The sequence below is a fragment of the Lynx canadensis genome, chromosome B3 (assembly GCF_007474595.2).
Source record: "Lynx canadensis isolate LIC74 chromosome B3, mLynCan4.pri.v2, whole genome shotgun sequence".
NCBI lineage: Eukaryota > Metazoa > Chordata > Mammalia > Carnivora > Felidae > Lynx > Lynx canadensis.
In genome coordinates, this window is record NC_044308.2 from 36,796,018 (window position 1) to 36,813,130 (window position 17,113).

The 17,113-nt window shown below is 49.5% G+C and overlaps 1 protein-coding gene across 1 annotated transcript in view; it reads left to right on the forward strand.

Annotated features, from left to right (window-relative positions):
* ITGA11 (integrin subunit alpha 11) overlaps nucleotides 1-17,113 on the forward strand; it is a 125,562-nt gene that overhangs the window by 28,353 nt on the left and 80,096 nt on the right. The window contains exon 2 of the mRNA XM_030317836.1: nucleotides 6,191-6,302. Within this exon, the coding sequence (XP_030173696.1) occupies nucleotides 6,191-6,302 (112 nt within the window). The remainder of the gene's footprint in view (nucleotides 1-6,190; nucleotides 6,303-17,113) is intronic.

Consider the following 17,113-nt stretch of genomic DNA (forward strand, 5'->3'; position numbering starts at 1 on the left):
GAGAGAAAGAAAGAGAAAGAGAAAGAAAGAAGAAAGAAAGAAAAGAAAGGAGGGAGGGAAGGAAGGAAGAAGAGAGAGAGAGAAAGGAAGGAAGGAAGGGAGAAAGAAAGAGAAAAGAGAAGAAAGAAAGGAAGAAAGAAGGGAGGGAAGGAAGGAAGGAAGGAAGAAAAGGAGGAGAGAGAGGAAGGAAGGAAGAGAGAAAAGAAAGAAAAGAAAGAAAGAAAGAAAGAAAGAAAGAGAAAGAAGGGAGGGAAGGAAGGAAGGAAGAAAAGGAGAGAGAGAGAAAGGAAGGAAGGAAGGAAGGGAGAGAGAAAGAGAGAAGAAAGAAAAAGGAAGGAAGGAAGGAAGGAAGGAAGGAAGGAAGGAAGAAGGAAGAAGGAAAGGCCTCCTAGGGCAGATGAACAGCGTGGGCAGAGGCACTGAGGCAGCCCAGAGAACAGGGAATCTTGACTCAATTTAATTCAACCAAGATGTATTGAGTGCTTTCCACCTACCAGGCACTGCCACAGTTGGGGTACTGCATTCAGTCTCGTCACCCACCCTTCAAGGTGGGCATTATTAGTCCCATTTTATAGATGAGTAAACTAACAGCCAGAAAGAAGAAGGAACTGACCCCGGGTCGCCCATTAGCGAATGAATGCTGGAGCCAGGCTTCTAACCAGCCCTCCCTCATCTCAAAAGCCATGCTGTCTCCTTGCCTGGACTCACCCTCAAGGAGTCTGGCAGGAGGGCAGGAGGAGCTAGACAGTTCTGACACCTGTGCCAGGCAGGCTCTTCTCTTCTCCTTCCCTCACACCAGAAATTCCTGCCTACCGCCTTTGGGCCGCCTCACCAATTTGTACGCATCAACCTTCCAGGCTGAGATCACAGCCCCAGAAGCTTCCTGACTGCCCTAGCCCACCATGGTCCCTGCCTTCTCTAAGCATCATGGCAGACTGGTCACAGCCTTGCACTTACTCTCCACGCAGCTCTCCCTAGCTGGTAGGCTCCCCACTCTCTTCCTGTCTTGCTCACCCCTCAGTGCTGTTCGGGGCTAGCCCCGGGCTGGGTGCTGAAGACAGCAGTGAGTAAACAGACCCTATCTGGCGTTCGTGGAGCCGCCATCAACCAAATGATCACACCAGTTCCAACTACTAACTGTGATAAGAAAAGAAGTCACTTGTACTGGTGAGTACAAGAGGTGATGAGATCATCAGGCAAGACCTGGTATAATCAGGGGTCAGGGAGGCTTCTGGGGATGAGAGGGGATGTGACATTTGTGCTGAGATTTGATGAGGATGAGAAGTTCATCAGAGAGGCAGCAAGTGCAAAGGCCCCAGGGCGGGAGGAAGGGGCATCTTAGGGAGCAGAAAGGGGCCTTTGGTAACTGCACGCAGGCAGCCAGAGGAAAACTAGCACAAGTGAGTCTGCAGACGTGTGGAGGATTTGGGACCGGGCTGGGCAGTGGGGGGTGAGCCATGAAAATGGACCAGTGCAGCATGGAAGCCCAGTGGCCGACCTTGAGCTAGAGTGAGGGCTCCCGGTGGAGCTGTTGGCCGACAGAAGCTCTGGATGCGTGCTGGCCAGCGTGCCTCAGCATTTGGGACTGGGACTGCCCCACCTGGTAACGGGGCCATGGTGTTCACCTTAGCCTGCAGTGGTACTCGAGCTCAGGGCTGTGATTTCCATCCCTTCTTGGGACTGACTGGTGCTTTTTAAAAATACAGATAAGCTTCTGAAAAAGCTGATGTAACTTTGGCCACAGTCCACAGGAGAGCAGCCCAAGAATTGTGGGTTTCCACCCTCTGTCATCAATAGCAAGGGCAGAAAAGCAGCCAGACTCCCAGCGTCTCTGCGACTGGCCTGTCGATTCCCGTCAAAAACAACTTTGTTTTGTTTTATTGGTATTTGGAGATCGTAAATCTCTGAGAAGAGTACATTCCCCACGCGTGAAAGCCATCTGCCATCAGAGGAGCGGGCCAGAGATCTCGTTGGGAGCTGAGGTCAGAGCATCCGACTTGACATCACTTTTAGGAAACCCATTCTCTGGCTTGGTTTGATCAGAAGCAAATGCCCACGCCAGTGAGGACACCACCACTTTGTAACTTAATACCCTGGCCCTGAGGGCTTTTGTCCTCTAGCCTGTGGCTGGCTTCACTAATCCTATCCCCAGGAGGTTGGGGGTGGGGGTGCAGGGGAGACTAGACTGGTCCTAGACCCCCAGGTGAGGGAAGGAGAACAGGGATCCGCCTTCTCTCCATTTCCTTCTCCCAGCAGAATTCCAAAGCAGAGGAGGTGGCCCCTGAGGGCAGAGGGCAGGGAAGACCCCCTTCTCTGAAAAAAATATTCCCTCCTCCCTATTGGGTCCTTATTATAAAAGGCTGGTCTCCCAAGGGTAACACATCACCCCAGTGCCCTGAGCTATTTGATCATGGACTTGCTCTGATCTCCTCCCAGCCCAGTGATTTAGGGCAAATTATTTAACCTCCTAGAGGTAGGATAATACCTATCTCACAGGGCTGGTGTAAGATCTAACTAATTAATGTAAAATCGATGGTTAGATGCCTAGAATCATGCCCGGAACATCTCAGTGCTCAGGAAATATCCTTTTCTTTCCCCTTTTCCTCATGGAGGGGAGAGGGCATCCCAGCCCAACGTGGCGCCTGGTTCCCAGCCATCCACTCAGTCGATACCTATGACCAGGCACCAAGGGCTAAGGAGAAGCTGAGGGTACAGCAGTGTTTCATGCCACTTACAGAACATAGGAATATTATGGTCTATCAGCCGCATGACAAGAAACAAATATGTAATATGTTTGTGATAAGTGCTGTCAGGAAAAATGGAGAAGGAGAAGGGGGACAGAAAGTGACGGAGTGGCCCGGTGGTGGGTAAGACGGCACTGAGACAGACACCTGGATGACTTGAGGGGTGAGCTGTGCAGCTGACTGGGGAGGAGTGTTCCAGGCAGAGGGAACAGCCAGGGCAAAGGCGCGGAGCAGAGGACGGTCTGAGGCATCATTAGGACCGACCAGTGGGGAAAGCATGGCTGGAGCAGATGGATGGAGGAGGGAGGACAGGAAATGAGCAGAAAGAACAGCATGAGGGGCGGCTGGGTGGTTCAGTCGGTTGGGCATCTGACTTCCGCTCAGGTCATGTTCTCGCCATTCGTGAGTTCAAGCCCCCAATCAGGCTCTGTGCTGACAGCCCGGAGCCTGGAGCTGCTTCAGATTCTGTGTCTCCCTCTCTCTCTGCCCCTCCCCTGTTCATGCTCTGTCTCTGTCTCAAAAATAAGTAAACATTAAAAAAAAATTTATAGGGGCGCCTGGGTGGCGCAGTCGGTTGGGCGTCCGACTTCAGCCAGGTCACGATCTCGCGTTCCGTGAGTTCGAGCCCCGCGTCGGGCTCTGGGCTGATGGCTCAGAGCCTGGAGCCTGTTTCCGATTCTGTGTCTCCCTCTCTCTCTGCCCCTCGCCCGTTCATGCTCTGTCTCTCTCTCTGTCCCAAAAATAAATAAACGTTGAAAAAAAAAAAAAAATTAAAAAAAAAAAAAATTTATAAAAAGAAAGAACAGCACGGGGGCGGGGAGGGCGTGGTCACACAGGGCCTTGCAGGTAAGGAGTCTGGCTGTGACTGAGTGGGGTGGGAACCCAGTGGAGGGTATGGGGCTGAGGAGTAACAGGATCTGACAGATCTTGGAGGGACCCCCTGGCCATGTTCACACAAGAAGCACTGGCAGTGGGAGGACCTCAAAGACACAATTTATGGCCTCACCTTCCCTGGCCCTCACCCTCCTGTAGGCCTGGAAATGGTGGGAGGGTCCTGACAGCCAGAATGTGCCTTCCCCTTCTTCAGGGTCACCTCCTCCTGCTGAGGTCAGATACAGCAAGAGGACCAGGGACACCATGGGGTGTCTCCAGGGGGCGCCAGGGAACCAGACAAAGTGTTGCACACCATCAGGGATGTGGCCTGTGCCTGTAAATGTGCGTGTGTGTGCACACAGGCCTGTGTGTGTGCACACAAGCATGGGTGTGCGCGTGTACTGCGTGTGCACATGTATATGTGTGTGCATGTGTGTGTGCGTGTGTGTATGTGTGTTCACTCCTGGAACGGATTTGGAGAGAGAGCGAGTTCCTTGTCCGCAAACCCCGCTTCTTCGACCCCTCGCTGCCCGCCTCCCAGCCCTGCATAGGTGACACTATCGTCCCTTTCTCTTCCAGGACATGCCCTTACTGGCCAAGAACCAGGGTCCTTGGTTCCTCCCCCTGGGCTCACCTGACCAGGGTCCCCTTTCCTGAGGCTGCCTGCTGCTAACCAGGCTGATAAGTCTGTTCAGAGTCTGGGCCTGGTAAATAAGGCGCTAATGAGTTAAGTACGTCTCCCAGCCCCACTCTGGGCCATGACACTAAATTCCTGTGGCAGATTAGGAATATGAGGACAGCTACATAGCAGCTTGCTGCCACTGTCCTCTCCTGTTTCCATGGCAGGATCCATCCCGCTCATTGATCACACTAGTCTTGCCCACCGAGCACAGACTTGACCTCAGAATCTCTCTTAACACAGTGCTCCAGGCAGCACTAATAACCAATTGACATAGACAAGGGAGATAACATATATCTAATATCCCGACTCCAAGGAGTTCCAGTTTTCCCTCCGGGACTCTAATTCAATGACTCTAATGATGAAACTTTTGGCCACTGCATCCATTCGCAGAGCAAAAAAGAAAGTGTGGAAGAAACGACTTGTTCTTTTACAATAGGTCTTGTTCAAGTAGGTGCCCCTGGGCGTCCCCCTCAAATACTCAGCCCGGGGATTCAGTGTCCATGGGCAGGACAGTGGGACACTCAGGGTACCAGCCTCACATTCAGAGGCCCTGTCCCACAGGCTACCCTTTGCTACCCACGTCACAGGGCTGTCATAGAGGTCAAATGGGTAACATGTATGTAAAAGTTCTTTGAAATACATAAACGTGTATTTCACGCCCTACACATACGTGAAAGGGGGGGGGGACAGTGATAGTCTGTCTATTCTATTCTATTCTATTCTATTCTATTCTATTCTATTCTATTCTACTGATTGTATTTCACTAATCTGAAAATTTGGGCTGATGGTAGGATCCCACCCCTCAAGTCCCATGGGTCCCAAGTTTGGTGTTCCTACTACTAATGATGGGTAAGGAGGCCAGACATGCCCTGAAAATGCCTTGTGGATGGAAGGAGTCAAAGAGCAGGCATCTCAGGTCCTCGTTCTTGCTGCTACCACTGACCCCCTGTGCACCCTTGGACAAGCCTCGTAACCACTTTGGCACTGGATCCCCCTTTGCCAAATGTGGATGATGCTTGTTCATTCTCCCAAGGTCCTGTGAGGGAAAATGGTGGCAGATGTGAAGAGACTCAGGAACCAAGCTGCCATGCAGATGTGAGTTGTTGTTTCTTGTGATTTGGCACAAGAATGCCAAAGGCTCAACACCAAGGCTGTCTGGCAGGTGGAATCGGTTCATTGACACGTGACCTAACGAAACAAGGAAAACCTTAGAGGCCAGGGTGAAAAGGGTTACGAGACTGTTTCTCTGCTTTGCGTCAACTGCCCCAGCCGAGCAGTGACCCCCAACTGAAGTCAGGCAGAGCTTTGCAAATCAGTTCAGAAGGTGGTGGTGAGCCAGTAGAGCTGGAGTCATGGCCACTAGGAACCAAGGCTTGGCGGGGGACAGGTGGGAAGGCAGTTCCTTGACTCTTTAGCAGGCAGAGATGAGAGGGAGGAAGAGAGGGAGGAGCAGGAGGGACAGGAGGAGGAGAAAGGAGAGAAAAGAGAGAACGAAATGGAAGAGGAAACCAGCAGAAGCTAGAAGGAGTGGAGTTGGAGGTAGGGATAGTGGAGGAGGAAAGGAGCTATCTTCTCCCCACCCCTACCATGAGACTGGCATTCTCAGAAGGAGGGACCAGGTCTTCCCAGTCAGACCTGGTGTACTTGAGAGTAGGTTTCATGCCTCCCCTATCAGATTATGGCTCTTGCAGGGCAGGGGGTGCGCCTCTCCTACCTCTTCTATCAGACTGTGGACTCCCCAAATCAGGGACTACATTAACCACCTCATATGGTGGCTCCCCAAGGACAGGGGACCGTACTCCTCCCACACCCAAGACCTGCCAGTGGGGACCATCAACCAACTGGGGCCCAGACCTCTTCCTGCCTGATTATCCTCTTCTCCCCACCCCAGGGTTCACGGACACCTTCAACATGGACACCAGGAAGCCTCGAATCATCGCTGGCTCCAGGGCCGCCTTCTTCGGTTACACAGTGCAGCAGCATGACATCAGTGGCAATAAGTGGTGAGTGAGGGGCGCCTGGGTGGCTCAGTTGGTTAAGCGTCCAACTCTTGATTTTTGCTCAGGTCATGATCTCACACTTCGTGAGACTGAGCCCCACATCAGGCTCTGCACTCAGCGGAGATTCTCTCCCTCCCTCTGTCTCTGCCCCTCCTCCATTTGTGCATGCTCTCTCTTTCTTTCTGTCAAAAAGAAAAGAAAAGAAGTGGTGAGTGAGAGCTGTCACCCCACCCAGCCCTGGACCCCCCCCACACCCAGCCCCTCCATTGGCTGCCCACAGTGGCCCTCATGTGTAGACACCTTCACGTCCAGTGACTTGACTTCTTGTCCTGGCTTCATATCATCTGCCCTTGACTATGAAACCTCGAGCATTCCACGTCAGGCCCTCCATCTTCTCATCTGAGAAACAGGAATGAAAATAGCACAGGTGGCACGTTATGTGACAGCATAGGTAGCAGGCATCCAGAACCGATAGTTACCCCTTCCCATCTGCTCTCAGGGCCTCAGTGTCTCATCAGTGGGGTAGTGCCTCTGATCCTGGCTGCTTGGAGAGGTGTTGGGGGGTGTCTCTGAGGATGGGTGTGTGTGCTCACAAGCTAAACCACAGGCGAAGGTGGGGCAGAGGAAAGCGAGAGCGAGACAGGGTGGGGGGAGAGGGCCAGGAACCTCCCAAGGACGCCTCTGGGGGCAGGGACAATCAAGAGGGGGGAAGGGTCTGCCTCTGACTTTTAAAAATAACTTTATTGGCTTATATTTTATGTATCATAAAGCACTCTTTTCAAGTGTACAGGTCAATGATTTTTTTTTAAAAACAAATTTACTAAGTTATGCAGCCATTGCTATAAATCAGTCTTGGAACGTTTTCAGCACCCCAGTAAGATCTGCCCCACACATGTACTATTAATCGCCATTCTTTTCCCTCTGCTTGGGTTTTAGCTGCCAGAAGGCAAGGCCCTCCTTCCCGAAATGGAAGAGGCTGGGCCTCTCTTGGCCCTCTTAGATACCCTTGACGAGTCAAGGGACCACACAAACAGTGGCGATAAACGTTCTACCCTGCTCTCTTCCCAGTATTGCCTCTGCCTACCCTCCCCATCCTCTTCTCCTTCCACTTTCTCCACTCCTTTCTTGTAGTCAACACTCTAGCCAAACTGAATTTTTTCTGTTTTTCCAGTTCTCCCTCTAGACCTTCTTTGCACATGCTATTCCCTCCCTCAGTGATGTCGTCTCCTACCTTCCCCCCTCACCTTACCCCACCATGCTGATCTGGCTAATCCTCTCATATTTTTTTAAAGGAGTATCTTATTGTCTTTCTTTTGAGGTGTAACTAGACACAATAAAATGTAGACATCTCCACTGTACAGCTCAGTGAAATTTTACCTATGTATAGGCCCATGTCATCACCTTCCAGAACATGATCCAGAACATTTCCAGCCCCTCAGAAAGCTCCCGTGTGACCCCTGTCACACGGGAGGGGCAGTCAGGGCCCCTCCAAGTAATCCCTATTTTGACCACTGTCACCAGATTTGTTTTGCCTGGTTTTGCACTTCATATAGATGGTATCATACTGTAAGTACTCATTTATACCTGACCTGTTTTACTCAACATTATGTCTTTGGGGTTTAATATATCGCGGAATGTATTATACTTCGTGCTCCTTCACTGGTGTAATATTCCACTGCAGCAGTGTATTTATTCACTTAATTATTGATAGATATTTGGGTTGTTTCCATTTTTTGGCTAATTTGAGTGGAGACGCTATTAACATTCTCATATATGTCTTTTGGTGGATGTCTGCTCTCATTTTTATTGGGTGTATACTCAAGAGGAGAATCGCTGAGTTAAAGGGTAGGTAATGTAGCTTTAGTATGATCTGCCAAGCACTTTTTTCCAAAATGATTTGCCAATTTCAACTTTTCTTTAGTAATGTAATGGAGTTTCCATCGCTCCATATTTTCACTAACACTTGGTATTATCAGTCTTTTTGATTTTAGCTATTCCGGTGGTATCTCCTTGTGAGTTAAACTTGGGTTACTATAGCGACTAATGATGTTGAGTAATTTTGTGTAAATGTACTGGCCTTTTGGTATCCCGTTTTGTGAAGTGTCTGATTTGTGACTTTTGCCCATTTGAAAAACTGTGTTGTGTTTCTTTTCCTTATCGTCTTATAGAATTTTAAAAAACATATTCCGCATACAAATCCTTTGTCAGAGAAAAGCATTGCAAAGAACTCCTAGTCTGTGATATGCTTTTTCATTCTCTTAATGGTATCTTTCAAGGAACAGAAGTTCTTAACTTTAATAAACTTTAACTTGTAAAACTGTCTTATGGTTAGTGTTTCTTGTACATCCTGTTTAAGAAAACTAACAGTGCTTCTCTCAATAGTGCTTTCAAGTTTTCAGTGTAAAATTCTTGTGTCTTTTATGACATTAACTCCTAGGTATTTGCTATTTTATGCTAATTAAAGTGGAATGTTATTTCATTTTCTAATCTTTTTTTTTGGTATATAGGAAAAGACAGTCAGGGTGCCTGGATGGCTCAGTTGGTTGGGTGTCTGACTCTTGATTTTGGCTCAGGTTGTGGTCCTGGGATTGTGGGATTGAGCCCCACATCAGCCTCTGCAGTGAGTGTGGAGCCTGCTTGGGATTCTCTTTCTCTCTCTCTCTCTCTCTTCCTCTGCCCCTTTCCCCTGCTCGCACACACTCTCTCTCTAAAACAAAATGTAAAAAAATAAAAATATGGTTGGTTTTGTATCCTTACATTATATCCAGCAATATTATGAAATTAACTTATTATTTCTAATAGTTTGATACTATTCTTCTGAATTTCCTGGGTATACAATCAGATCATTTGAAATAATTACAGTTTTATTTCTTGTTTTCCAGTCTTTGTAGCTTTTATTTATTTAAATTGCCTAATTGCAATGGTCAGGACCTTCAGTACAAAGTAGAATAGAAATTGTGACATTGAACACACTTTTCTTATTTCCTTAATAAGAGGGAAAACTTACAGTATTTCACAATTAAATAAGATTTTGACTATAGCTTATTCATTTGTTATAGATACCTTCAGATTAAGGAAGTTTTTTTTTCCTATTCCTAGTTTTCTGAGGTTGTGTGTGTATATGTGTGTGTGTGAGTAAGTGTTGAATTTTATCAGGTGCTTTTTCTGCAAAGACTGCAGTGTTATATGGTTCTTCTCCTTTATTTTGTTAATATGGTTAACTATACTCATTGATTTTTCTAAAAAATTTTTTCCATTGATATATTCTCAGGAATTCTGTTTCTATCTACATGAGGTATACTGTGTAGCTAAATGCATCCGATATATTCTTAATTACAGATATTTTATTTTGCAGCTCCTGAATTTCAATTTGATTCTTTTTTATAGATTCTAATTCTATTAAAATAATCTTTCTCCCATTTGTTGATTTTTTAGTCTTTTTTTTTTTTTTTTTAACATACTAATCATAGTTATTTTGAAGTCCTTGGCTAATTCCAATATCTGGATCATCTCTGGGTCTGCTTCTAATGACTATTTATCTTATGATTATCAGTTGATTATCCCGATTCTTTGCCTGTTTAGTAATTTTTTATTTTAGTCTATGTTGGACATTGTGAATGTTACACAGTAGAGGCTATAGATTATGTTACCTTCTTTAAAAGAATTATACATTTTCAGGGCACCTAGGTGGCTCAGTTTGTTAAGCATCCAACTCTTGGTTTTGGCTCAGGTCATGATCTCACAGTTCATGGGTTCAAGCTCTGTATCGGGCTCTGCATTGGCAGCATGGAGCCTGCTTGGGATTCTCTCTCCGTCTCTCTCTGCCCCTTCCATGCTTGTGCTCTCTCTCTCTCTCTCTCTCTTTCTTTCTCTCTCTCTCAAAATAAATAAATAAACATTGTAAAATAAAATAAAATAGGATAAAATAAAATAAAGAACTATATATTTTGTTCTGAGAGGCAATTAAAATACTGATGAAATCACCTAGATCTTAACATGGCTTTGTTTGGGCCTTGGTTAGGGCAGCTATCATCTAGTTTTGTCCTTCCTCTTAGGGTGTGGCCTTCATTCCTAAGGCATGGATTTTCTGGGATCTCCCCTGAAAGCCCACAATAGTCATCAAAGTTTCTCCATTCAGATCAGGCATGAACCCCAACATCTCCCAGGCATCGGACAGCCTCTAAAAACTCTTCCCCACCAGCAGGTTTTCTAGAGTCTCACAAGATACATACGCAGCTTAGGAGTCAGCCAAGGATCCTGAGGGAAAATGTTAGCAGAGTTTGGGGGGCTCTTTTTCTGTGGTTGTCTCCCTTCTGCCTGCCCCTACCAAATCCTAGTTTCAGGATCAATCACTGTTTCCTCCATTCAGCACGGCTGCTGCTCTCTGGATTTTATTCCCCTGTGCCCAAATAAGGAAAGTTCCCTCATGTAGAGAGCCGGGGTGAGTGTGGATTTAGCTCCTCTGCTTGCCTTTTCTGAGTACTGAGCTCTGCATTGATTGCTGCCCAGTGCCTGAAAATAGTTGTTCCGTGTGTTTTATCTGGCTTTCATAATTTGTTTATGGCTAGAATTGAAAGTCCACATTCTTTTATCAAATGAGATTCCACTTCCTCTGAGAAACCTTCTCTGACCATCCCTTCCCATCACCAGAGTAGTTGCCCCATAGAATTCTGTATTTTGTTTTTCATAACTTTCATCAAACTGGATAGTGATTGCCTGTTTCATTGTCTTTCTTTCTGAAATGAGGGGTATAATCCCTGGCAATTAGTAGATGCTCAAAAGAACATATTTTGAAAGACTAAAATAATGATTTAAAACATTTTTTAATGTTTATTCATTTTTGAGAGACAGAGAGAGACAGAGCATGAGCAGAGGAGGGGTAGAGAGAAAGGGAGACACAGAATCTGAAGCAGGCTCCAGGCTCTGAGCTGTCAGCACAGAACCCGACGCGGGGCTCGAACCCACAGACCGCGAGATCATGACCTGAGCCGAAGTCAGACACTTAACCAACTGAGCCACCCAGGTGCCCCAAAAGACTAAATTAATGATTTAAATCTCTCTCAACCAGCCCCAAAATATGGTACATATTTTGTATGTGCTGTGAAGGGTTAAAGATTGAATGGAACTGGGGGTGCCTGGGTGACTCAATTGGTTAAGCACCTGAGTCTTGATTTCAGCTCAGGTCATGATCTCATGGTTTGTGAGTTTGAGCCCCGTGTCGGGCTCTGTGCTGACAGTGTAGATCCTGCTTGGGATTCTCTCTCTCCTCTCTCTCCGCCCCTACCCCTGCTGGTGTTCTCTCTCTCTCTCTCCCTCTCTCTCTCAAAACAAATAAACATTAAAAAAAAAAAAAGATTAAATGGAACTGGCTTTGGCAAGATTGAATTTGTTTTGACTACTATTTGTTTATTAAGCTTCTGTTAATAAACGTTACTAGTTTCTGCAAAATATTAGTGTGAGTAAGGCATGGTTTCACTCACAAATAACTCACAGAGCTTTTGAGGAGGCGGCACTAATATCCTTGAAATAATTAAAAAACAATACAAGACAAAATATGAGCTGCTGTTAATTATGTTCATCTTTGTAAGGCCACTTTCTCCACGCGGCTTTCTGGATCCTTCTCCTGGCCTAAAATGGCCTTACCTTTCCTAAACCCTCTCTCCGATGGCATATATCACTTCCTACCTTGTGTTGGAGTCACTTAGGCCCACAGTGCATCCCCCCTGCTGGACACCGTCTTTGTTTCCCTGTGTCTGAGAGCAGCCCACACAGCATCTTCCTCACAGAAGAAACTCAGCCCGAGTTTGAAAGGAGAAATCCCTGTGCCTGGGGTCTCTGGGAGGCCTTCATAGAAGAGGGGCGTCTGAGTGGAGTCTTGGAGGTTGAGCCTAGAGGAGCAGAAAGGTCTGATAGAATCAACTCCTGGTCACTTTTGCTGATCTGAGCACATCGTGGGAGAGGGCTGGTACTACACTGTAGCCATGTCTCCTGGGTTTGTTTTCTGTCACAGCTGGGTTGGGAGAGACAGAGAGGCCCTGGAACCCCAGGGAGCTGCACCTCATGCAGAACGGACAGGAGCACACAGGGCCTTTCAGGAACCTGTCCCCACTGCAGGGACACCCGTTTATCCAACTTGGATGCTTGCCTTTCGCTTCCACCCCGGCCCCCATTTTTCCTGCCCTGTAGGGCAGCATCCCAAGAGCTGTGCTCAGACACAAGACTCTGTGGATGTTGATCATAGGAAAAGAGGTTGATGCCAGTGTCATTTGGGGGACACTGGCTGGAAATTATGCAAGGGGACGGCTCCAGTGGTGCGTGTTGATTCAACTCCATGCCAGCAGGCGGCTCAGAGGGAGGGCAGATGCAACGGCTTGCTGTCCAAAGACCGTCTCTCAGAGGAAGACCTTGGGAGAAGCTCTCTCGGCCTCCCTGCGCCTCTGTTTGCTTGTGTCTAGAATGGATATGAACTTACCGATCTCAGGGTGTTAGGCAAGATCAGAAAATACCCTAAACGTGAATGTGTACAGCAGGCAGTGGGGACTGAGCGGCTTGCAGCGAGCAAGCAGCCAACCCTGAAATGGGGCCTCTGGACGCTTGGTCGAGAGTCTTCCTCTGACAGTCTGCCTCCTGGGTATGGACCTGGCTCCCAGCCCTTAAGGCAGGGCTGGCACACCTGGGTCGGCATCTCCTGGGCCTGCAATGAGGCCAGGGAGTGTGTGTTTTAAAGAGCTCCCCAGGAGACTCTCGCAGGGGGACCCGTGAGGATCACCATCTCCCCTGAGGGTGGGGAGATGCGAGTAGGGGACCACATCACTCCCCAGTGCCTTCCCAGAAATCCAGGCCCCAGCACCGCTGCAGAGAAGGACCCACCAGCTATCTTCCACCACAGGCGCCAAGGAGGCCTGGCCCCCATTTACCAGGCTGTGGGCCTCCTCGAACGTCAAGGGCACCAGGGCCTGGTGTAATCAGCTGCAGGATGAAGGGGGACAGACCTGGTGGGGATGTCACTTGATTTCCCTAACCCTTCCCCTTCTGCCCATTGTGCCCCAACTCCAGACTCAAGCTAGGCAAAGCCTTGAACAGTTTGCCACGTGTCTTGGTTTCAGCAGCAAAAACGACACTCACAGACACACAAAAAGGAAAAGAGCAAACAAATTCCTCTTGTGCTAAGTATTCTCTGCCCCTGCTTTTAAAGCCCTTGTGTATTTTCAGAGAAATTTAATCCATGTGACTCTAATGCATGTACATTGAAGTCATTAAGTCAGTTGATTTTTTTCAGACCATTTGATGTCCCAGAAGCTCCGGTGTAGGGTTTGCAGAGGGCCTCTCCGTGCCTTTGGTCCCCCCGGGGCAGGAAGCCTCCTGGTGCTAGGAGAAAAAGCAGAGCTGGGCCCCACAAGTTTCCAATTTGTCATTGAAGCTGTCACCCCTGGAGAGAGAAGCGCCAGCTCTCAGCAAGGCAGAGCATGTTGCTCTGTCCCCTTGAGGGCACTGGGGAGCAGGAGCCAGACAGCCCTGGTGGGCTCCACAAAGGGAGCCCTTTGGAACTCAGTGGGATTCTAGAACAAGAGGGCCTGGTGAGGTCCCTGGGGTGCAGGTTCAGGGATGTGAGCCACATGTAAGAGAGGTAGGCTTTGTCCTCATCTTCCAGGGGAGGCAACTGAGACTGAAGAGAGAGGACACGGTAAATGCCCAAGCCAGGTCTGGGGCCCAGGTCTCATTAGCCCCAGAGGAGCCCGGAACAGAAGCAGCCCCACCAGCTGGAAACCCACAGTCTCCGTCAGCGGTGTCTCTCCCCACTGGCCATGCTGCTGGCCCCATGGGAACTGAGGCAGTGGTGTCCCCCAGGACCCAACTGTAGCAGAGTCACATAAATGTGCTGTGCCCAGCCGGGAAGAGAGGGTGTATGCTCATAGAACCCCCAACCAATACCCAATGATCAATAAATACCAAGAGAGGGCACACAGAAAAGATCAGGGGAATTCATGTGAGGGAGACATTTCTAATTCAGGAGGCGGAAGGAATCGGGGGAGGCTATGGAGGAGGGGGCTTCCAGATGGGTAGGATTTCCATGGGCAGAATGGATGTGGGTGAGAAAAATATAACAGATGGAGGGAACAGCATGGGTGATTGTGCAGAGGAGAAAAAAAAAAGAGGCCATGTTTAGAGAAAGGATGCCATCCCATGTGGCTGGAGGAGAAGGTGCAGAAAGCAGAGCAGTGAGGCCAAAGACTGGGAGGGCGAGGACAATGCCCTAGAGACTCCTAGACACCAGAGCAAGGCGACTGTATCTGGGAGGCAATGGGGAGCCATTGGAGGTTTCAGAGCAGGAGAGCGGTTCACCCGAGGTATAATTTTCAGGGTGCTCAGTTTGGCTACTATGTGAGGCTGGAACCAAGGGAGGAGAGCCTAGAGGTGAGGAGGCTGGTGGGAAGGCTATGGAAGTCTAGGTTAAGGGGAAGGTCTAAGGGCCGGGGCTTGAGGAAGGGGCGGACCTTATGAGTGTCAGTAGTTCATTCATTCATCCTTGAGAACCTGGTGCTAGATCCTGGGAATTCAATGGTGAACAAAACTACAGAGTCCCAACCCTGATGGAGCCCTTCTTCTAGCGGGGGAAGACACATTGTCAGTTTCCCCATCATCTGTCGGATGGTGATCCGTGCAATGGAGAAGCATTAGGCAGGGTAAGGGGAGCTTACGAGTTGGGGGAAGTGCTGCCGCCTTATGCTGGCCACCAAGAAAGGCCTCAATGCTAGGGTGACAGCAGTCAGAGACCGGAAGGAAAGGGAGAATCTGAGACAATCATGAATACTTGGGGAAAAAAAAAAAAAAAAGAGTGTTCCAGGCAGAGAGGATGGCAAGTGTAAAGGCCCTGAGGTAGAAAGATGCTCAGCATGTTCAAGGAACCATGAGTGTGGCTGGAGTAGAGCGAGCTAAGGCAAGAAGAGAAGGCGGCAGATGAGACAGGTTGAAGGATGGCTGGGGGCATATCTGGCTGACTGGCAAGACAATGAAAAAACAGAAAAGCAAAACCCAGCAATAGGAGACAGACTTTGGGGGAACGTGTGAGCTAAGCTTTGGCCCCATTGGTCTGAGGTATCCAAGGGTCATCAGGGACAGGTGGCCGGCTGGCTGCAGGGGACAGAGACCTTCACCTTGGCGGGGAGATCAGGGCCCAGACTCAGATGTGCGTTGGGAGAACTAGGTTCATAGAGGAGCGTTCAGAGAGAAGGAGGGGGCTGAGGAAAGAACCCTAGGATGCCCGTGGGTGGGAGTGGGGAGGAGGGAGAGAGAACCATCAGAGGCAAGGGGGAGATGGGGGTTCGGTGTCGCAGAGGGCAGAGGAGGGGAGAATTTGCAAGACAGAGGGGGTGGTGCTCACACTCTGAAGCTTGTCCCCGAGAGCCTCTCTGAGAAGCCGCCGGGGGGCCCAGCAGGGGAGTTTGCAGCGCTGGGCAAACCTCTACGGGCGGGAGCCCTTGCGATGGACGGACAGAAACACTCAGGATGCACACTTACGCACACAGAGTACATCTAGAGGCTCTCAAGAGGACTCACTGCAACTTGTGTGAACCTCTAGAGCAAGTGGTCCTCACACCTCAGCGAGGGCACCAGAGTCCCCCGAGGGCCCCACATCCAGAATTTCTGAGTCCGCAGGTCTGGGGTGGGACCTGAGAACTCACTTGTCTAGCAAGCTCCCAGGGGCTGCTGGGGCTGCTGGTCTGGGGACCACACTCTGAGAACCACAGACCTAGAGATCTCTGTCCCCGGAATCTTAAGTTCGTGGCAACAGGCAGAAGCAAAATGACCTGAACCGTGTGCGGGGAACCTGTGGGGAAATGGGGACTTTGAGAGCCCAGAGCCAGCTGGGGATGGGGCTGCAGGGGGAGGGGAGGCGGTTTGCGAAAACCTGCTCGCACTTCACTATTGTCATCCCCCTAAGACTCCTCCTGTCTCCCTTAGCCCTTCTTCTGCCTTCTCCTACCTTTCCATTTTCTTTTTTCTTCTCTTTGCCCATTTCCTCTGCCTGGTTTCTGGATTTCCCATCCTGCTCCTTACTTTTCAGTGTTTCTTCCCCTCCGCCCTTCAGCCCCTCCTCCACCGCATCCCTTGTCTCCCCACGCCCCACTTCCTCCTTGGCCCCTGCACTGGAGTCTCAGGTGGGGCCAAAGCCAGGGGAGACTGTCCTGTACCCCCCCTTCCCAGCCCTCGCTCCTGTGCACAGCCACCAGTGTATTAGTCTCATCAGCCTGACTGTACCCTTAAGGGGAGGGACCCCGGCCCAACTCCCCGGCATCTGCCCACCTGGCCTACTCCGATGCCTTCCAGTGCTACCTGGCCAGTGGTGCGCACCCATGGCTGGGGACGGAGGGGAGCTTCTGTGCAGACAGGGGAGAGAGGGGGAAGGGCCCTGGAGGCAGAGAGGAAACAGAGAGGGAATCCAGTAGATTAGGAGGACCCCCACAGAACCATGCTGGCGCCTCAGTCTCCAGGCAATTCTGGGGTGTCCTGGTGGGAAACAGCAACTTCCGTTTGGGGAAAAGAAGCATCTTGAGTATAACTGTCATCACCCTCAGCAACAGAAGGACAGATTTGGTGGCTTGGTTCATCCAAAGTCCTAGACAGCCTCCCATCTCTTTGAGGGGGTCCCTGTGAATTCTTCTGCGATGACTGAACTCAGGGACTGTGTGGTCAGATGCTGAAAGGGCTGTGCCATTGTCCTGCATGTGGACACTGAGGTATTGGGGAGCGAGATGGAGGGCTGCGTGCACACCCTGCCAGCACCTCCCCCATCCCAGGACTAAGTGCACACC